The sequence below is a fragment of the Ixodes scapularis genome, unplaced genomic scaffold (genome assembly GCF_016920785.2).
Source record: "Ixodes scapularis isolate PalLabHiFi unplaced genomic scaffold, ASM1692078v2 PGA_scaffold12__126_contigs__length_90152505, whole genome shotgun sequence".
In the NCBI taxonomy this organism is placed as follows: Eukaryota; Metazoa; Arthropoda; class Arachnida; order Ixodida; family Ixodidae; genus Ixodes; species Ixodes scapularis.
In genome coordinates this window covers 1,706,341-1,726,944 of record NW_024609838.1, presented here as the reverse complement: position 1 = coordinate 1,726,944, position 20,604 = coordinate 1,706,341, and the positions used below count along the sequence as shown (strand labels likewise).

Here is a 20,604-nt window from a genome sequence, read left to right as displayed (position 1 = left end):
AAAATCTCATCATAAAATTTCGAGTATTTTATGATGTATATATAAAGTATAACAAATCGTTAAAAAAAAACAAAAAAAAACAATAACTGTCGCATGAAAAAAAACTTCGTTCGGAACAATTTCAGTTTTAATAATTCCTGAGTGAACTGGGGTATTTATGCTCGCCGAGGTTTTTAGTTGTACGTGATATACGAGAGCCCAACTACTCAGAGCATAATTTGGGACTCGAAATTCGGTTTCTTTCCGCCCGAAAACCGCGGATCGAGAACTGGCCGGTTTGAGTCGCGCTCACTCTCTTCTCCGTGGTCACGGACCGTTTTCTAAGGTTTATACACGACCACCAAATTTAATCAAAGTCGTAGGTCATTGAATTCACACATTCAATATTAAAAATAGAAAAAGAAATATGAAACTCATTTGTTGTGGCTTCTGAAAAACTGCAAATAGGTTGATCAAAAAAAAAAAAAAAGTTGCACAGAGAACCGGAAGTATTCTGTGCGTACACCGTGAATTCTCACTATGGCGTCGTTCCGCGTATCGTGGGACTCGAAGGCTGGACGGCGGGTGGGCGACGGGCATGGGGCCCTCTACTTCAGAACTGTCGTTCGCGGTACGGACAATTCTGTCTTCCTTCGCAAGAGAACTTTTGGACCGATCAAAAGAATTGGTATTCATCCCGTACGACGTGCCCGAGCAGCAAGCCGATTTTCCCGAAGACGTCGCCGAGCCGTCGCCCCCTTGTCGTGGCTGAAGACATCGCTCGCGCAAACGTCAAGCACGAAGTGCGTACATGAATTTGAATGTGCACGCGTACGATTTTTTTACTAGGTGCGAATGTGGCCAATACGTGGTGCTGCCCGACTTCGAGCCAAGGAAATGCCTTTGTTGGAGAGAAATCGGCAGCCAACTTTCCGACCTAGAGTCGACCGGCTGCGTTACTACGAACGAAAGAGTTCACCTGTAGGGCATACCTCGGCAAATTCATTCATGAACTCGCTCATTCACCTTCATTCAAATTCACGGCGTGAATCTGAATGGCTCTGAATGAATTCTTGAATTCGAAAAAAATCATGATGTGATGGTGAATGACTTTGTGAATTTGAATGAATTCGTGATGTGATGGTGAATGACTTCGTGAATTTGAATGAACTCATAATCTGTTGTAATTGTGAAGGACTTTGTGAAGTGAACGGATTCGTGACGTGATGGAGAATGGCTCGTGAACACGATGAATTTGCGATGTGCGTGGCTCGTGAACTTGGTAAGTTTGTGATGGGAAGTAATACCGTGAACTTAATTCTCGACGTGATAGTGAATGCGGTTATGCATTCAGAATAGGCGGAAAACATGTTACGCAGGTGCTTCTTGCTTACTGGTCGTTTTCATCCTTCACCGCAAACCACAGGAACATATTTGACTTTAGCGGTTTGGGCTTCAGTCTCGCTGCGTAGCCGTGCGTGCCTCAGCACGGTGGCCCTTTGTCGAGCAATTTCGTAGTAACAGCTGTTTATGAAGGAAGTGCGGTGGCAGTGGCAATGAAGGGGAGGGGGGGGGGGGGGGGAGGCAGGCTAGTCTTTTTTTTTTTTTTTTGGCACTGGACACTTAATTTTGCCGTTGTTCTGAGCGGTTCCTCGTGAATCAATGGAGCTCCCATGCCGACCTTGTCCTTCTGTGTCTCGGGGCATATGGTCCGGAATCTCTGAAGGCTCTCGCCGTGCCGTTTCGCTCGTGAGTCGTGCGTGGCGCAGCCGCGCTGTCAGCGGGAACTAATAGCAGCAAGCGCCGTTTCAAAAGATATGAAGCCGAGGCCGACGTCACGAGCAGGCGCACCTAATTCGGCGCCGAGACCATATCATGTGACCTCCCGGTTCCGCGCGGCGGCGCACGGAGCACATTCATGTGACACGATCGCTGCGCAGCATTGGCTGGGCTGGCGCTCTATCAATGTGGGTTGTGTTTCGCGCACTCGAAATACCTCACTTCCCCGACGGAGTCAGGTCCTGGTTTCAAGTGGCTGACACAAAAAGGCGCCACAATCCCATTCCACAAGAACTGCAAACTCGTAAAGGGCTACCAGCCGTGAAGCCGAATTTAGTCAGAATGAACCTGAATGACTTCGTGAATTATGCGGAATTCATGATGTAATGGTGAATTCTGGTGAATTCGTGTTGACCGTGATGGTGAATAACTTCGTGAAGTGATGGTGAATTCGGATGAATTCATGATGTGATGGTGAATTCGGATGAATTCATGATGTGATGGTGAATTCGGATGACTTCGTGAAGTGATGGTGAATTCAGATGAATTCATGAAGTGATGGTGAATTCGGATGAATTCATGATGTGATGGTGAATTCCGATGAATTCACGATGCTGAATTCCGATGAATTTGTGGTGATGGTGAATGACTTCGGGAATTGGTGATGTGATGGTGAATGACTCCGTGAATTCGGACGCGGCGGTGATGTGATGGGGATGAATGTTTGGCGCGGTTGAACGCCGTGATGTGAAGGGGATGAATTCTGGGCGGAGTTTGAAAGCCGTGATGTGAAGGAGATGAAGTTTTGGCGTGGTTGAACGCCGGGATGTGAAGGGCCGTGACTTTGGGAGGTTGGAGTACCTTGTGACGTGAATGCGAATGAATTTGGAGACGTGATTTTGTTCGTGATGTGATGGTGAATGAAGGGTGTCTAAAATGCCGACCTATGCTGTAGGGTGCAATCTCTGCTTCACACGCAGAGGACCCAGGTTCCATCCACAGTATGGGCGCACTCTTTTTTTTTTAATGTTTTATGTTTTTTTTTGTTTTTTTTTTTGTTAATCAATATAAAATATTTGCACTTTTCTTTTTTTACTTTTTAGAATAATTACTGGAAAAAAAATCCGAATGTTGTGGACGAAACGTCGCTCAACTGAATGGTATGGGACTCCCTTTTGACACCTGCGAACTCAATGTAGTCAATTTCCACAAAATGCAAGGAGCATATACGCCTCGTAAGTAGGCTCATTTTCGTCTTCTGCGCATGAGAAAGAAAGTAGCGGTGACATCAGAACGCCGAGTCCTGATTGGCTGATCGCGACCCCCTATCTCAGTGTCGTCTGCTCCTTTGCAACGTCGTCTGCTCGCAACGTCGTCTGCATCTGTCTTACCTTTCCTGCGACTTTCGAAAGGTCTTTACGAGCGAGCTCGACTTCGCCTATCAGAGACGGCAGACGTAATAACTATGCGGTGCGTTGTTTTGTCTAACAACTAGAAGACGCGCATCAAGGAGGGAAGTCAAAGGACTCACCGGCGAGGTGTCCCGAAGCGCCGAGGTTTGTTTGCTAAGAACCGAGAGTGAGCGTGTTAGTGCCCGCAAGTTCCCTCCCAAATACTTTTTCCCTCTATTCATGTGCGGCGAGACCCCTCACTCTTTAACGGCGTCGGCAGGTTGGCGCAGTTAACGTCGTCTGCTTTACGTCCGCTGGTCAAAGCGATGGCTGCTTTAACTTTCCTGCGTCTGTCGGAGATTCACCGCTTTTCACCGGCGAGAGTCACCGTTGCCTCGGAAAGCAAGGAGATAACAAGAGGAAGGAATTGACCTCTTAATCTAAAATCGAGGTCCAGCGATCAAAATATGATTAGGGTTGTTAGTTTTCGGGTTTTATATTTTTTTGTATTCGGGGGGTAAAAATCGAGTGCTATTTTTCAAGCTGATAATCGGGGAGAAATCGGGTTTTTTGTGGACAGATTCCGAAATTCGGGTTTCTTCGGGTTAAACTTGCAAATGTACTCAATAATACATTCGTTTTTTGCTTGTCGGAGCGTATAACGAGCTTCTTAACGGTAAGGCGTTAAAATTAGGGGTATGTTTCACGCTGGTAATCGGGGGGACACCAGCTCCGATTGCCGTCGGTCGCTTCAAAGGAAGCACCACCCGCGGAATCCTCCTCTCTCTCAGGTGTCAACAAAAACCCCGACCGTTCGATGGACAGTCGTCTGCGATCAGATATTTCGCTATAGACTAAACCTGTTGTCCCGATCTGTTTACGCGACTGACTGGCTCGGATGTTGTTCGTAAGAATGGTTGGACGCCAGCGAGATGCCCATGCTACCCGAGAGACCCTGCTGGGTGTCGACACTTCAGCGGTCGAAGGGGGATTGATAGTGCATTTCCGAAGCTGCGTGCAGCAGGGCCGAAGCAACGTGGCGTGCCGAGGTGGTTCCACCTGCACAGCGGGGGGACGGAAATGTCCCTCCGAGGCCCCAACGCCTCTTGTCGCTTTTCCTCAGCCGGCCTTCGTAGAATGCCACAGTGAGTTAGGCGCGCCCGTTGGGTGGTTGGTTGAGAGTCGTGTAGCGTCCACAGTGCTGCACGCAGCTTGCGATATGAACTATAGGTCACTGTTGTCTTGATGTAGGGTAGGTAGCGTGTGTGCACCGCAAACTCCGTGTGGCGTAAAAATAAATAGGTTGGTTATCTGGTTTTGGGATTCGGGAAGAAATCGGGTTTAACCCGATTCTCCTGAAACATGCTCGGGGTGTAAAAATCGGGTAAAATCGGGTTTTACCCGAAAACGAACAACCCTAAATATAATACGGGAAGGGTTCACAAGAGTCGCGCGGGCATATTCCATTCAGCACGCCAGCCGGTCGTGGGCAGGCGGTCGCCGAGTCGCGGAGTGCCTGCTAGGCCTAACTGCTGAGCTCGCTTCGTCGGTTACGGTGGTATCGTGGCCGTTGGAGCTTTTTGCGGGTGTTTGTGGATCCAGCGTTCTTGTTCGTTGTGGTCTGTTTCAAGTACTTTTTACGTTTTCTTGCTGCGTGAAGTCGGGACGCGTTAGAAGCGCACGTAGAAAAATAAACGTCCGTGGGTCGTCGCGACCGCGACGCTGTCGGCCATGCTGATTTGATCGTAAGGAGTGCGTAAGACAGCTTCGGAGCTGTCGTAGGATTTCGTCGTAACCTGCGTGAAACTTACGAAAGTTTCGTTTCGTGATTACGAATTTGTTCTTAAGTTTTGTCTTACGCACATTTTTGGCGTAAGATCGTTTCGTGAATCTGGCCTCTGCACTTCCGAAAGTCGCAGGAAAGGTAAGACAGACGCAGACGACGTTGCGAGCAGACGACGTTGCAAAGGAGCAGACGACGCTCAGATAGAGGGTCGCGATCAGCCAATCAGGGCTCGGCGTTCTGATGTCACCGTTACCCCCTGCGAAAGAAGCAGACGAACTTGCCCTCCGCATAAATCGGGTAGCGTCCGCTTTCCGAGGCGCTCGTTACTGTTCTGCAGAAATTATAACCAGACATTGCTTGTGCAGACTCTGCCGCACAACTCCACTGTCAGATGCAGAACATGTGAGGCAGCACTCCACGAAACATCTTGGGAGCATTCTTTTCGGAGCCGGTCACGGAAATTCCCACCACGGGCACTCACTACTCATTTCCAACTACTCAATGTACAAAACAACTGATCTTGAAGTGCAGGAGAGCGAGCGGAACAAACATAACTGAAAAGCAATCGCATGGCAAACAGTTCCCGCCACGCATGTCGTCTGCTGCGGGCTACCAAAAAAATTAAAATAAAAAAAAAAAAACGGAGGAGGAAAAAAAAGGCCACGGTCGGGTGTAGCTACGTGACTTCCGTCACTCTCTCCGTGCGCAAGTTTCGGCTTCAAGCAATTGCCCCTTTTTTTTTTTTTTTTTTTTTTGGGGGGGGGGGGGGGTAATAAAAACACACGTGACTCTGTAGCAAAATATTAATTGGTCAGTCTTCTGACACTATATTAAATCGGTCAAGCAAGATAAGTGAAATTACGATGCTTACTTCGCGGTTGTCGCTTCCCTGCATTACAAAAGAGTGCGCTGAGAAGCGCACTCAACAAAGCTATCTTAAGGCCGGTTCAGACACTTGCGTTTGAGTGCGTTTGACTGCGTTGCGTCGAGAACCGAAAGCGAGTCACCGACACAACTGTGCTTCATATGAAGCATGGGATCCAATTCAAGGAATCCTCTTGGCACGCGACATATGCAGCAGGGATGTCCTGGTTTCTCGCTGCCGCAACGCAGTCAAACGCAGTCAAACGCAACTGTCTGAACCAGGCTTTACACGCCAGAGCAGAAACCGTTACCGTGTTCTGCGTATCGCACTACCGGAGCCTTCGAAGCATGCTTTTAAGCGCGCGCTCGAGTGATACCGTCGACGCGGAACGCGCGATTAAAGGGATACTTCAACGAAATTTGAAATATACCTGTCGTGTTCAGAAATAGGCTGAATATAATCCACAATATCCGTAAATGACAATCGCACGTTTGTATTTTGAGCCTGATGGCTGGATTTATCGCAATATACCAGGGTATTGAACCGAACCCGAACCGTGAACTGAAAACCGGAAAAAAACGTTATTTTCGCTCGAACCGGAGTTGAACCGGGACGAAATAATTTGTTTTCGCTCCGGAGCGGAATCGATATGTTTTCCATGCGGTTTTCGGTTCAAATGCGAAGTCAAGTAGTGTGTGGCGAAAAACACGGTAACCTAAAAAATAAACCAAAAATGTAAAAAAAAAAATAACTTATTTTTGAGCAAATTGGAGAGAGCCGTGCGCTTGTTAAGAAACTACGTGTCCAAAATGTCATGTCCCTGATCAGGAAGCTTTGTAGTATCGCTTGGCTTGGCAGAAGTGGCGACGAAGCCATTGCATAAGGAACAGCTCACGTTAGGAAATTTCTACGGCGCATGACTGAAATATTACATGGACACTTCTAAGATATCGTCGCCTTTAGCAAAGGCTTTGGTCCAGTCAATGAAGAAGAGGGAGCGACAACTACTCGACACGGATGACTTCTGTGAAGCAGTTTATACATGGATCCCCGCTACCGCCTTCGTCTCACCCCTGAACAAAAGTACCGGGCCACGTTGCATTTGACAAAGACTTGGTGGTAGATCACAGCTCTGCAATGCGAGCAAGATTCTACCTTGTCTTCTGATCGAAACTGTGGCGGCTCCAGAAGATCCGGAATACGCCCTGGAAGCGCTTTCCAAGAAAAAAGGGGTTGAGGCTGCCGTGCATGTTTGAGGTAATAGTAGCCCACTTTACATAGCATGCCTCCTGGAAGTGCTAGAGAAGGAGCCGCGGCTTTCAAGGAACGCTAACGTGCTGCAGTTTTGGCAGGAGAGACGGGAGCGCCATCCACAACTCTGCGCATTGGCGCAAGTAGCTTTAGGAGTGCCTGCGACCAAGGTAAGCGAGCCTTTTCTGCACTGAGGTTCATTTTATCGCCTCAGAGGTGCCGTCTTTCCCCGGATATGCTTTTTCTTCCGGCAAGGGAGTCGCCAATTTTCCTCTGGCTCTGGTCAAATCTTGTCGGCGTTACCCTAGCACCGGACCCACTGGGGGGACATGGTGGCCCAGCTAAAAATTATCATTAAATCCAATTGGAATTATAACTGGTTTTAATAGGAACCAATCGGTTTTAATGGGTTCCAATTGGAAGCACACTGGCCAATGGGTCTCACTAGTTGGAAGAAATTTTCCAGTTAATTAATGGGTTTCAAATGGTTCCCGTTGGTTCCCATAAAAGTGACCAATTGGTTGTCCGAAAACCTAACTGGTACCAAATGAAAAATTCCAATTGGAATCTAATGAAGATTTTCGACTGGGGGATATTTTGGGCCGGAGCATCGCGGGAGAGAATCCCAATTTTCCTCCTTCTGCGCTGTTCCCAGCTGTGCTAGTTAGTTGTGGATCATTAAATTGGCCCTAGATAATTTCCGCCAACCTTCCAATCGCCTCTTTGTGGCTGTAATCCCTTTCTCTTCCGTCCTTCCATCGTCGCCAGCAAAACCTAGGGCCCCGGCTAAATCTGCCCTTCTGGGAGGGACGAAGCCCCGTGCACTTCAAAACCAAGCGCTCTAGTGTCTCACCAAATACCGTGGAAGCCAATACTGGCAACTCCCGCGGAAAACGGGCGAAAAGTGATAGCAGCGCCCCTGGCGAGCTCGGAGTCTCCGCTGGCAGACAAAATCTCCAAAATGCATTGGTTTTGCCTATCTGCGTGCGAGGTGACCAACGAAAAAAAATTGTCACGGACATTCGCTGCGTTGAAAGTTAAAAAATGGGTGCCAGCTCATGAGTGAAGGACATTCTCTTCGGGTGGGAAAGATGTTACAGCTTTCTCGGCGCAATTTCGGAGTTCTCCCGAAGAAAACATTCTGTCACAACTTGCGTAAGCCAAGCAAAACACGAATGTATGCCTTCGCGCTGTTTCGTGAAAAAGGGAAATGTACAAACATTTCAGAACATAGCTTCGTTTCAACTTTATTGTTCTTATCAGTCAATTCGTTTTGTTGTTGCAATTCCCATTTCTCATGAATGTCTTGCTTATAACCGTTTTGTCGAACAGGCGAGCTGGCTAATCCCGTTAAGATCGTCTCCGGATGAAAAGAGCAGAAGTCAATTTCGAACCACGTACGCTACGCCGATGTCAGTATGCTCCGAAAGAAGTCGTTGTGCATATGCAAATCCGACGCGATTATAGATTAACAAAAGCGGAGTTACGAAAAAAAGCAGACTTCTCGCGCTTGCAAAGAAAGAAGGGGAGAGCGTCGTAGCCCCGGTGAAAAAAGGTGATTTCAGTCACGTTATTTACAGTGCACAAATTCGGATTGTTAGCGCGGGGACGACCAACATCTGCTTCGCTGCTTCATTACTTCTACGATAAAGGCCGACACCCGTTGAACCGTCTCCACTCTTTCCATATTTGAGTCTTCTTTCTTTTATATTTTTGAGGCGACGCCACTCTGCCGCGTTATTTCTTCCTCCTGCTTATATGTTGCTGTGTATTTTTTTTTTCTTTTTGCTTTCTTTTATTTTGCCCGACGCGTAAACCATCGCGTATCCTTGCTTTGTTTGGCTTAGTTTTTACTCACTTTCCTTCGCTTCGGCGCTTACTGCCCCCGGTTCGTCTGCGCTAGGCCCGGGCATTTTGAGGGCCGTCTGCAACTTTGCTGTTGTTGTTGTTGTTTTCTTCCACTGTCGTCTGCGATAACCTCCTATTTTCGCCTTCGATTGAGTTTCCAATCCAAAATCGTCAAACGTGCTTTTTGATATTTATTAAATATATTAAGAAGTGTACGCTAGTTATCCATTTTTGTTAGAATTTTATTTGTATACTCCGGCCGGCACGTCTGCTACGGGTCATCGTTTGTTGATCAACCGGCCGCATTCGAGCATTCACCAGAGCATACTTAGAGGTGGCAGGCATGCTATGTGCTGCCTACCATTGCAGGAACACGTTTGTGCGATGTGGTGGAAAATCTTTCTTCTGCTTCCTACGTCAACCTACGGACACCTACGTCAACAAGTACTTGAATGCACTTTTAAACTGCTTCGTCAAGCGAACGAACGAACCCGCCAAAGTCACTGGAAAAAGAAATTCGAAAGCAAAAAAAGGTTACTCACTGCTAGCACATATAGTGCTGCCTGCGACCAAAACATTTCTGCGACTCTTTTTTACCAGGCAGTGTCAGCTGCACTGCGTTATTTATTTCCCCTGTTTTGTTTTCAGTTCGTGCCTACGCCGCGAAAGCAAATAAAAAAATGTACAACGAGCAGCTGAAAAAAAAAGGGACGCTTTCTTCTTTTTTCATTAGTTTCGTCTGTTGATTCCGCTTTGTTTGTCGTGAACTCAACACCGGTGGCGACCACTAGCTATTCATTTGCTGCTTTCCATTTTTTTTTTTCTTTTTTTCTATAAGCGCCGCAACGATCGTTTGAAATAGTTTTTTTGCTAGCTTCTTTGCTTTATTCGCCGTTGTTCGCTTCTCGTTCCCGTTTCTTTTTATTTTCATCGGGAATGGCGACACTATTTTTTCTGCAAAGTTCGGTAAGTGTTTGCACGGTCATTTTTATCCTTACTTTTTGTTTTGTTTTTATGCTCCAGCAGCTCGTGCGCTTGCTCTGGTAATATTAACATGTCGTTTTTGCATGTTTTAATGATTACGACGTAGTTCGAGTACCTAAACGCTTTTTTTCCGCTTCCCAGACGCGTTTCAAACGCCTGTGATCCCCTGAGAGGCGTTTGAGACCGCTAAATAAACTGCTCTATCTTTGTTTATGCGCGCGTTGTTATTCGATTGTCGTTGCAGTTGCGATCAGTGGATTCCGCTTTGCAAGCGGATTGACCGTAATAAATTGTTTCTGCTGTTAGGGTGACGAAACGGGGCTCTTAAAGCGCGAGGACGTCGCGGAGCCTATACTTTTCCATTGCGTCGACTGCTTCCGTAGACTCCGAGTCCGCTAGAGGCGCCACTGTCACGTTCGCCGCCGCTCCTATGTGTTTTCGGAGGAGTTTCCAGTATTGGCGAAGCTATATCGTATTTGGTCTCACTCTCATTATGGCAGGCAGCCCATAATGCGTCCGGTTCCTGCAATTTAGCCTTTTTCACTTCCTTTTCTACTGAACTCGTCTGCTCAGCCTCTCAACAAACAGCCGAATATTGTTTGTTTATGTTTACACCTACTCAGCGGCGGGCTAGCAGGCGCACATGCGTAAGGGTACTAACCTTTCTGTCTAGCCTTGCACGTCGCTGAGTGGGCAAACTTTCTCGTGCAAATAAAAATTATTATTATTATCACTACTGTGCAGGAATTTAAATGTAAGCTTTCGGGTTCGGTTTGTCCATTTTGTGCATAAACTTTTCATGTATAAATACTTAAATACCTTCCGTGCCCACCGTGTAGAATCCATTTCTGTCAACCTTTGTTCAAATTTCAACTTACTAATTGCCTCTCTGCTCGCAAAAGACGACCAGCCCATGTCCCCCTGTACACCCTCATTTGGTGTCTTTCCATGTGCTCCCAGTGCCAATCTGCCTACGCTTCTTAGTTTAATTTCTAATCCCGTCTGAACCTACAATTTCATGGCAAAGGACAGTCCTGGTACCATCACTCCTTTCCATATACCTCTGACCACTTCATATCTATTATAGTTCCATAGTGTCTTGAGCTTCATAATAGATTAATTTCTTTACCCTTTTCTAGATATATTGTCTTTATGTTCCTCTAAATATTTCCTTTCTTCATTGAGCCAGACTCTCAAAAATGGTGACCGCCAATGTTGCTTGATGGAGTTTTGAAAAGGGTCTATTGCTTCCCGCTAACATTGTATCGCTGACCCCACTGGCTGACCCCCACTCACTGATCTCAATGACAATTGCTGGATCGCGCTTGCCGCTCCCGCAAGTGAAGCCACCGGGCGTCACTCGCTTGGGATACGATTTGCCGTTTTTGCTAGCCTTTGCTGCGGTTTTCCAGCGTGCTGACGACACGTTTTCTACTCGTTCGTCGTCATTCGCCGAAGAAGTTTTTTGAAGACTCTGTGTATTGTTGAAACTTTCCGTTGTGAACACGTGGAAAATTTTGCGAAAGTGCAGTGTCGCAGGAAAAAGGCACAACGCGTCGAAAGGAAGGGCTGGCGGCGTGTTCAAAGCATCCTTGGCACGCCGAAGTGCCGTGTCTCTGTGCCTTCGCACGCTTGGATACCGACCAAGAACCGACGCCGTGTGAATGTGTTTAGCGAGTGCAATGTGTGTGAAGCCGTATCAAAAGGTACAACTCGTCGAAAACGTGTCGCCGGTGTCGCGGCGTGATCAAAGCTTCCTTGGCACGCCGAGTGATGCATCTTTGTGCCTTCGCACGCTTGGATACCGGTCAAGAATTGACGCCGCGCCAAAGTTCTGAACGTGTGTCGCGCGTAGATGCCTTTAGATCATTTATATATATCGGCCACGGAGTTCTGGATCGTCCAGCTGTTCCGGTGAGTTGCTATCAATAAAAGGGGGAGATCTGTACCTGTTCTTATGTACTATATTAACCATGGCTATGTCCCAAATCTACTCTAATAGATTCCGTGGGAGCACGAATAGGGCAACGTTGTACGTGGAGCCAGGGGGGTTTTCGAAAGCAAAAGTACAAGACGGCGAGAATAAAAATCTTTGAAGCGCGGCCGATATGGTCGTGTGCAATCTGTTGACCAATTACAATTAGGCGCGTCGCGTAGGAATTGATAATAAGCCAGCACTGATCAGTGATGAGGAGCTGTTGTGCACGGTATTGTGTAAATCGTCTAAGGACGAAAAAAAGACGTACCTTCTCCCCATCTTCCGTCGCTAGTGGACGCTGGATTAAGCTCGTTCCTAAACCGCGAGGGGAAAAGACGCTGATCCAGAGGCACGAACAGCTTCACGCACATTGCACTCGCTGAACACATACACACGGCGTCGGTTCTTGGTCGGTATCCAAGCGTGCGAAGGCACAGAGACACGGCACTTCGGCGTGCCAAGGATGCTTTGAACACGCCGCCAGCCCTTCCTTTCGACGCGTTGTGCCTTTTTCCTGCGACACTGCACTTTCGTAAAATTTTCCACGTGTTCACAACGGAAAGTCTCAACAATACACAGAGTCTTCAAAAAACTTCTTCGGCGAATGACGACGAACGAGTAGAAAACGTGTCGTCAGCACGCTGGAAAACCGCAGCAAAGGCTAGCAAAAACGGCAAATCGTATCCCAAGCGAGTGAAGCCCGGTGGCTTCACTTGCGCTGCAGCGAACAAGCGGGGAAGCGCGATCCAGCAATTGTCATAGAGATCAGTGCCCCCACTGATCTCTATGACAATTGCTGGATCGCGCTTCCCCGCTTGTTCGCTGCAGCGCAAGTGAAGCCACCGGACTTCACTCGCTTGGGATACAATTTGCCGTCTTTGCTAGCCTTTGCTGCGGTTTTCCAGCGTGCTGTAGACACGTTTTCTACTCGTTCGTCGTCATTCGCCGAAGAAGTTTTTTAAAGACTCTGTGTATTGTTGAGACTTGCCGTTGTGAACACGTGGAAAATTTTACGAAAGTGCAGTGTCGCAGGAAAAAGGCACAACGCGTCGAAAGGAAGGGCTGGCGGCGTGTTCAAAGCTTCCTTGGCACGCCGAAGTGCCGTGTCTCTATGCCTTCGCACGCTTCGATACCGACCAAGAACCGACGCCGTGTGTATGTGTTTAGCGAGTGCAATGTGCGTGAAGCTGTTCGTGCCTCTGGATCAGCGTCTTTTCCCCTCGCGGTTTAGGAACGAGCTTAATCCAGCGTCCACTAGCGACGGAAGATGGGGGGAAGGTACGTCTTTTTTTCGTCCTTAGACGATTTACACAATACCGTGCACAACAGCTCCTCATCACTGATCAGTGCTGGCTTATTGCAACCTACTTAATTGCACTTGACGTTTGAGCGCGGCTCGCCTAATTGTAATTGGTCAACAGATTGCACACGACCATATCGGCCGCGCTTCAAAGATTTTCATTCTCGCCGTCTTGTACTTTTGCTTTCGAAAACCCCCTGGCTCCACAACGTTGCCCTATTCGTGCTCCCACGGAATCTATTAGAGTAGATTTGGGACATAGTCATGGTTAATATAGTACATAAGAACACGTACAGATCTCCCCCTATTATTGATAGCAACTCACCGGAACAGCTGGACGATCCAGAACTCCGTGGCCGATATATATAAATGATCTAAAGGCATCTACGCGCGACACACGTTCAGAACTTTGGCGCGGCGTCAAGTCTTGACCGGTATCCAAGCGTGCGAAGGCACAAAGATGCATCACTCGGCGTGCCAAGGAAGCTTTGATCACGCCGCGACACCGGCGACACGTTTTCGACGAGTTGTACCTTTTGATACGGCTTCACGCACATTGCACTCGCTAAACACATTCACACGGCGTCGGTTCTTGGTCGGTATCCAAGCGCGCGAAGACACAGAGACACGGCACTTCGGCGTGCCAAGGAAGCTTTGAACACGCCGCCAGCCCTTCCTTTCGACGCGTTGTGCCTTTTTCCTGCGACACTGCACTTTCGTAAAATTTTCCACGTGTTCACAACAGCAAGTCGCAACAATACACAGAGTCTTTAAAAAACTTCTTCGGCGAATGACGACGAACGAGTAGAAAACGTGTCTACAGCACGCTGGAAAACCGCAGCAAAAGGCTAGCAAAACGGGAAATAGTATCCCAGCGGGGTTGCGTCCGGTGGCTTTTTGCGGGAGCAGCAAGCGCGATCCAGCAATTGTCATTGAGATCAGTGCTGACCCCCCACCCGTGTCGGGCTTATGAAAGCCCGACACAGGCTTTTATAAGCTCCTTGCACTGACGTCACATCGCATACTTTTGAACACCATATAAAAAGAGGAGAGGGAAACTGTCTTTTGTAAGTGTTTGGAGTGAAAGGTTAATTTTCTATAATCTTCTGGGAGGAGAATAGCGACGCCGGTGCAAATCCGGGAGGTTACTGATAAGAGGGGAGCTCCTTCTTCCCCTCTTCTCTGGAGGGCATCGGAAATGACGTCATGTGCAAGCCACGTATACACCTTTTCTTCGTGGGCGCCGCCATCTTCAATTCTGGAACTTCCGGTATGTGTGAAAACGTTGCTTTCTTTTCGCCTCGACAGTAGAACGTGTTAACATTTTAATTGCAACCGTCAGTCGTTGTTATGATCCTTCTATACTTTTTTACTTGTTCGGGGTTGTAATCTCGTTTTTTGTTCGGAACGCATACCGGATAGGGGGACAACGTGGCTGGGTGCAAGGCTAAAGTAATGAGGAAGCCCCGGCCGTTTCAAGAAATATCCCAGGAAACAAATGATTTCTTTACTTCTGTTTTATTTCACAGAAAAAAGATAAACATTCATATATTAGAAAATATCAAGTTAAAATCTCGCCATTTCAAAAGCACTGTGCGTTACATTTCTCGGCAGCGGCTGTCAACGGACCTATTGGGGTTTTCTTCAGAGAAGGGGGGGGGGGGGGGGGGGGGGGGGGGGGGGGGGGGGGGGGGGGGGGGGGGGGGCAGAGCTAAGGAGACAGACCGCAGTCATCATCATCATCAAATATGACCGTCTTCTTTTTATACAGACAGTGTCAAAAATAACTTTTCTTTTTTCTTTGCAAGTTTCCTGCAAACGCTGCGCCCAGGCGCAGTGCACCGAGCGGTGTATCAGTGGTGCGAAAGTGGGTGACAAATATTTCAGAGGGGGAGGGAGATAAGCGTACAACGTTATGCGCTGCTTTCAGGCAAAAAAAGATTTCTACTTATGGCCGGTTTTAATGAAATACTTGCAACTGGAGATAATGGAAAATAACCACCGACGTCGCAGAAACACTCGGGACGTTCCAGGGATGTTGGATGTTCTAGGGACGTTAGAGGGACGTCGGAAAGACATTCAGAATGTCGGTGGCCCTCCCGACTGCATCTCACTCGGCACACAAACAAGTGAATAAATGTAGCCACACCGGAGAGGCAGGAACAACCAGATCATAAAAAAAAAAAGTCGCATCAGAGACGAAAAAGACAAAATGTTGAATACAATTAATGCCGTAAATGAAACTGTCGCTTCCAACGAACAAGGTAGATTAATTGAAGTGCGCCGTCGGTTAAAATTAAGATTTTTGAGGATGTCCGTTGTCATTTTCCCAAAGACTAGTTGGATGGCAAACAATGTTCTTAAAGTTTCGGCGGTCGTGTCTGTCATGAATTTGAAGAAAAAGAGGGAATGATATTTTCCAGTGGGCTGGGTACCCTCCAAGTCAGTATAACTGAAGCATGCTTCAGCAGCTGAGCTTCCATTTTGAGACAATCATGACATAGAGAAATTGTCCTCCAATGCAATTAATTTGTCAGAAATAAATGGCCCTAGCTGCACCAAGTGCCATTTATTTACTTTCTTGATTTCGACCATTCTGACAAGTGTCCAATAAAATATTTCTACTGTCAAGTCAACATCTCAATATTTAGAAAATAAGGCAGTTGTCCGCCACTGGATGCCATCTTTGCGAAAGCCGACGACGCACACAAGTGAAGAAAGTTATGTTCATGAGGCCAATAGGCTGGCGCAACATTAACAAAATATTCACCCTGTAGAGTTAAAAAAAAAAAAATGTAGTAGTGGTCATACTCTCCTTGCACCCTGCATTGTATAACGAGGCTTGACTCTTTGCCGACACAGACATGTGCAATGACTAGCATCCTTCAACAAATGAAGAAATCAGAACAGTTGAAACGAAAACAAACAAACATACATAATGTACAATGTTTCATATCTATGCACATGCGAAAATGGATGAATTCATTAAAAATCTTGGATGGCATTTTGATTTTTGATGCGTAGCGAGACATGTTTCCGCAAGAATGGAGCTGTGCTAAAAACGAATTAGGATGGCATATAGAATTTCCCGACACCAATGCTTAGTGTCACTTCCGTATTCATGTAATGGTCGTCTGTTCTGGTTTGTGGTGCCACTCACATTCAAATGACAGCACAGTAGTGACCGAAAAAAAAAAATAGAGCATAGGTAAAAGGAACATTTAGCTTCAAAATTGTTTTGAAAACACATTTTGATGTTCAGCAATAGCTCATTGACAATTGAGTAGAATAACATAAAGCACCATAGGCTTAGAATATTTAGAGATTGACTTTGCGAACGAATGACTGATTCTGTGACGTTTGGTTGAAATCAAACTAGCCCATACTGGTTCTATAATCAAAGGAAAAACCTTGCAAAACCTGTTGGGCTTGTCTTAGAGAAGACACATGACAAACCCAATGATGCTGACATACTTGGCAAATAACCAACTCAACATACAATCGCAACACTTCATCCGTAAGTATTCATCTTTTTTAGTAGACATATGTGTACTTTGCAGCATCTGCAAACAACTGATGGTTAATGCCAATCAGCAGTTGTAAGTTGATAGATGACTTGGAGCCAAGTGATAGAACTAGAAGAAAAGAGTACACTATACAATGCATTAAAACAAAAGGTTCTATCTTACACATTTTGCGTCTCTCAAAATACCATTAGTTTTAAGGTCGTGCTACAGCTAAAGTTTCAAACTTTTGGTCCCGTTAAGTATAGGCTGCCTATTAGGCGAAAATGTCATCCATGCGATCGGCTATTAACGCTACAGGCCCTGTAACTTAATGGCACCTCAACATGAGCTACAAACCCAAACGTATCTTTACAATCAAGGTTGATTTTGGCCTTACACAAGTACTCGTGAAGCGGCATTGATCAAAAATTACATGTTCGTTCACCTCCCGTTCTAATTGTTTCAGGTAAGTAGGCAGATGCCAAAAGTTATAAGGTGCCTAGTAATTTATCACTAGATAGTTTGTACCATCGACTGCACCATCAACGTAGAGGGAAGTGAATTGGCTGAAACAAACAAAGAGATTGAAACCTTAAGGAACTTAGAAACGCATTGGGGGTAGAAAAAAAAGTAAGAACTAGGAGCAACCACTTACAAAGTTCAGTTCACAGGCAACGCACGGTACAGCAACCTCGAATCATAGCTTAATCACTTTTGCTTTCTGGGGAAATACACGACCATGGTGCACTTGTGATGGTGTGATAGTGGTGACTGTATGCAGCGAACAAGATGGCGGTGACTGTGAGCTATGTGCACAGACGATACTGGTGATGATATGTTGAATGGCCGCATCGAAATTAATCACACCACGCAACGAACAATGCTTCAAAGCAAGCAAGCCTCAGGTCGGCCACAGAACGTTTCTGTCTTCCCAATTACACCAAGCTGCATCTAAAGTCAGAGCCTCAAATGTCAGACAGTATGGCTCAACAATAAAATAATTGCCTGAAAAAAAAAAAAAAAGCAAGAAAAAGTAACTAATTTTGACAAGCATTAATCACATTCAAATGTTACAACCCACAATTATTAAACTTAAAAAAAAACAAAAAAAAACAGAAAGTTGGCAGTTCTTGACACACTATGTGCAGCAAGGCGCGCCGACGCCACGGCATAAATTAGAATCTGCACGTCAAGAGAAACAGATCACCATGCACTCGGAAAAAACGTTCCCCAACGTTTTGCACCATAAAACAATAAAAAGAACAAACAAAAACTCGACGGAACTCTTGATGGCACTTTTCCCGTAATAAGTCGCGACCGCACCGAAACGCCGATTCCCACCGTGAAGTGTGCGGCCTATTCACAAACGGCGGAAAGCTTGTGTACATATGAACAAACGAGCAAGCGGCATCGCAAAATGGCACCCCCCGACACGGGACGTCGTTACCTCTAATACTGTCCCCAAAAGCTTCGACGGACACAGGAAAGGCAAGAACCCACGCTCGCAAGTGACAAATTCACCTTAGAAGCCAGAAACTGGGGCATCTTTCGATTTAAAAGAGGCACCGTTCTCATTCCCTTCAACTCTAGTTGCACATTCCGGGCGAACTAAGCTCTCCGAAGCGAAGATGGGTGACGTCGTGGCCCTCCAAGGCTTCGCTTCCTCGGAACCCGCTGCAAAGCTTGTTAATACATATAAGGCAGACTGTGCGACGTTCCTCCCCTCTGCCGCAAAGCGCCGACCGCAAACGAGACGAAGTGGCGACCGTCGTTCGCCGACGGACAAGACTAGCCTCGACACCCCGACGACGTGCAACGCCGGAGGCACAGTTCCCTCAACGTGGACAGCGTTCCAGGTTGCATCGTTGTGCAACGCTGGCTTCGACGCCAAATGAGGCGTTGCCGTAAACGCGAGATGTAGTTCAACGTGAGTGCGGCAGCCATGTCCCCCTCTGGTGCGACGTCCGCAAAGTGCCCACCAAAACGTTCTCAAAAAAGAATCGTTTGTTGCGGTGTCGTTGAGAGTACGATGGCCGCAGCAACGCCTCCCTTCCCGCGATGACGAGGCGAACTGGCGGTGGCACTTGGCGCAACGCTTGCTGCTACACTGGAGCTTCGTTGCGAAAGTGCTGCGGCCTTAGACTGCCTTTAGCTTCTTGGGAGGTGACGCCGTCGGCTCCGCGTCGGACATCTGCGGTTGGCCGACGAGCCCGGCGGGCCATCCGTTGGAGAGGACCATGCCGTAGCCCGCGGCTGTTCTCGAGGCACAGCTGCTGTCGCTAGACGAGCCGTTCTCCAGGAGGGAAGAGTTCGGGCTGGTGCCATCGCATGTGGGTGTCTTGGCGCCCAGTCCGAGAAACTGCGGCAAAGCACAGACAGGGGCAAAAGCAAGGGTTAGCGTTATTACAGAGTTTTAGTAGGCCGTTCCGACATCTCCGATTACGATACCCAATGCGGAGCGCAACTTCGTTTGTTTTTGTTGCGGGGGGTTGCGGTGACGTCAGAACGCCGAGCCCTGATTGGAGGATGGTGGGTAGACCTCAAGGCAGCTTGCTCTGAGGTCCGCCCACTATTCTTTAATAAGAGCCAATCAGGGCTCGGCGTTCTGACGTCACCGCAACCCCCGCAAAAGAAACAAACGAAGTTGTGCTCCGCATACCCTGCCAACGCCTTCGTGCATGCATCGTATTATTATTCTGTATCGTTATTGGAGGTATATTGAATTATCCACTAAAACTCTTTATTGCGGTGGGGACAACTGTCTTTGTAGCTCGGACAGAGCAGTCAGAAAAATCGAACTCCTGAACTTCAAGCTGTCCGAAACATTGGTCGTGAAAATGCACTATTTCTATCGGGTAGGTCACAATTCTTCCTTTTGGTTCGAAATATTGAACAAGTTCAAATGCAGGAATTAAAAGAGCTTGGTTCCTACATTTCGAGTCAATTGTCTTAAATTAAGCGCGAGGGAAGTGGTTTCTGAAATACAATGTAGTCTCCTTGAATTCTGCTCTAAGCTGTTAGCAATACTTTGAGTGCAAGCTGGTACTAGATCTGAAAAAAGATCTGCAGCTTGTTTGTGCGGCGGGAGCACTTTTGCTTTCTGCTACACTAAAGCAACTGATTCAAGCATGCCGGGACGCAAACCTTGCTTTGACAGGTTCTTTGGGAAATGCTGCTGTGGGAAACTCCAAAGCAGACAATGTTTTGTCTCTAATACGTCTTCAACGTAAGAAAAAGGTGTAGGAAGCTTATGACCTTGCATTCCCATAGTTCTCAAAGTCACTTACAAAGTAAAGTAAAGCGACCCTCATTGTTCTTGAAAACCTGACTGACAAATAGAAAACGATTGTTACCAGAAAAAGTGTCTAATACTGCTGCCAGACAAGACAGACTATAGTTTGTCGCAGGTTAAGAAAAGCCTCTCCCAAAAAGCTCTCTGCTCGCCCTTGACTGACAGTTTTTTTCTCTGCAGCATTCACTGTGTTAAAGTGCAAAGAGCTCGCCCCGCTTTTCTTAGCCTGCAACAGACTATATAGGCCTCCGCAGTTGAAAGACCAAAACTGAAGCGACGACAATGTATTGGAAAGGGTCACCTCATGTGCCGAGGCCTGGAAGAAAACCGGCTCACCTCTCCCATGACTGCGATGGGGGTCTTCCCAGTGGCCTTGGACACCTTGTGCTCAATGAGGTAGAACATGTACTCGTCGTACAGCAGACGGATCAGGTGGAACGACCCAAAGCTGGCTGCACTCCGTAACGTCAGGTCTCGGATCACCATCGAGCTGGAGGAGTAGACGTCGGCATGTTCGGCAACACGCTGCAACTCCTAATTCGCTTCGGATTCTGTGCCGTTGTCTCGACTGTTTTAGCAAAGTTTCCCGACTAAGTCTGTCAGGTATTGATGACCCAAACGACAAGAGTTACGGTGGTGCAGCTC

General features: G+C 47.2%; 1 protein-coding gene across 4 annotated transcripts in view; it reads right to left on the bottom strand.

Annotated features, from left to right (window-relative positions):
- Nucleotides 1-14,540: 14,540 nt before the first annotated feature.
- Nucleotides 14,541-20,604, bottom strand: part of LOC8035216 (DNA-binding protein RFX2) — a 43,264-nt gene continuing 37,200 nt past the window's right edge. For all 4 annotated transcript variants that reach the window (XM_029975056.4, XM_029975054.4, XM_042289366.1 and 1 more), the window contains 2 exons: nt 20,296-20,449; nt 14,541-19,026 (listed from right to left, as the gene is read on the bottom strand). In XM_029975056.4, the coding sequence (XP_029830916.2) occupies nt 18,805-19,026; nt 20,296-20,449 (376 nt within the window). In that variant the 3' untranslated portion in view covers nt 14,541-18,804. The remainder of the gene's footprint in view (nt 19,027-20,295; nt 20,450-20,604) is intronic.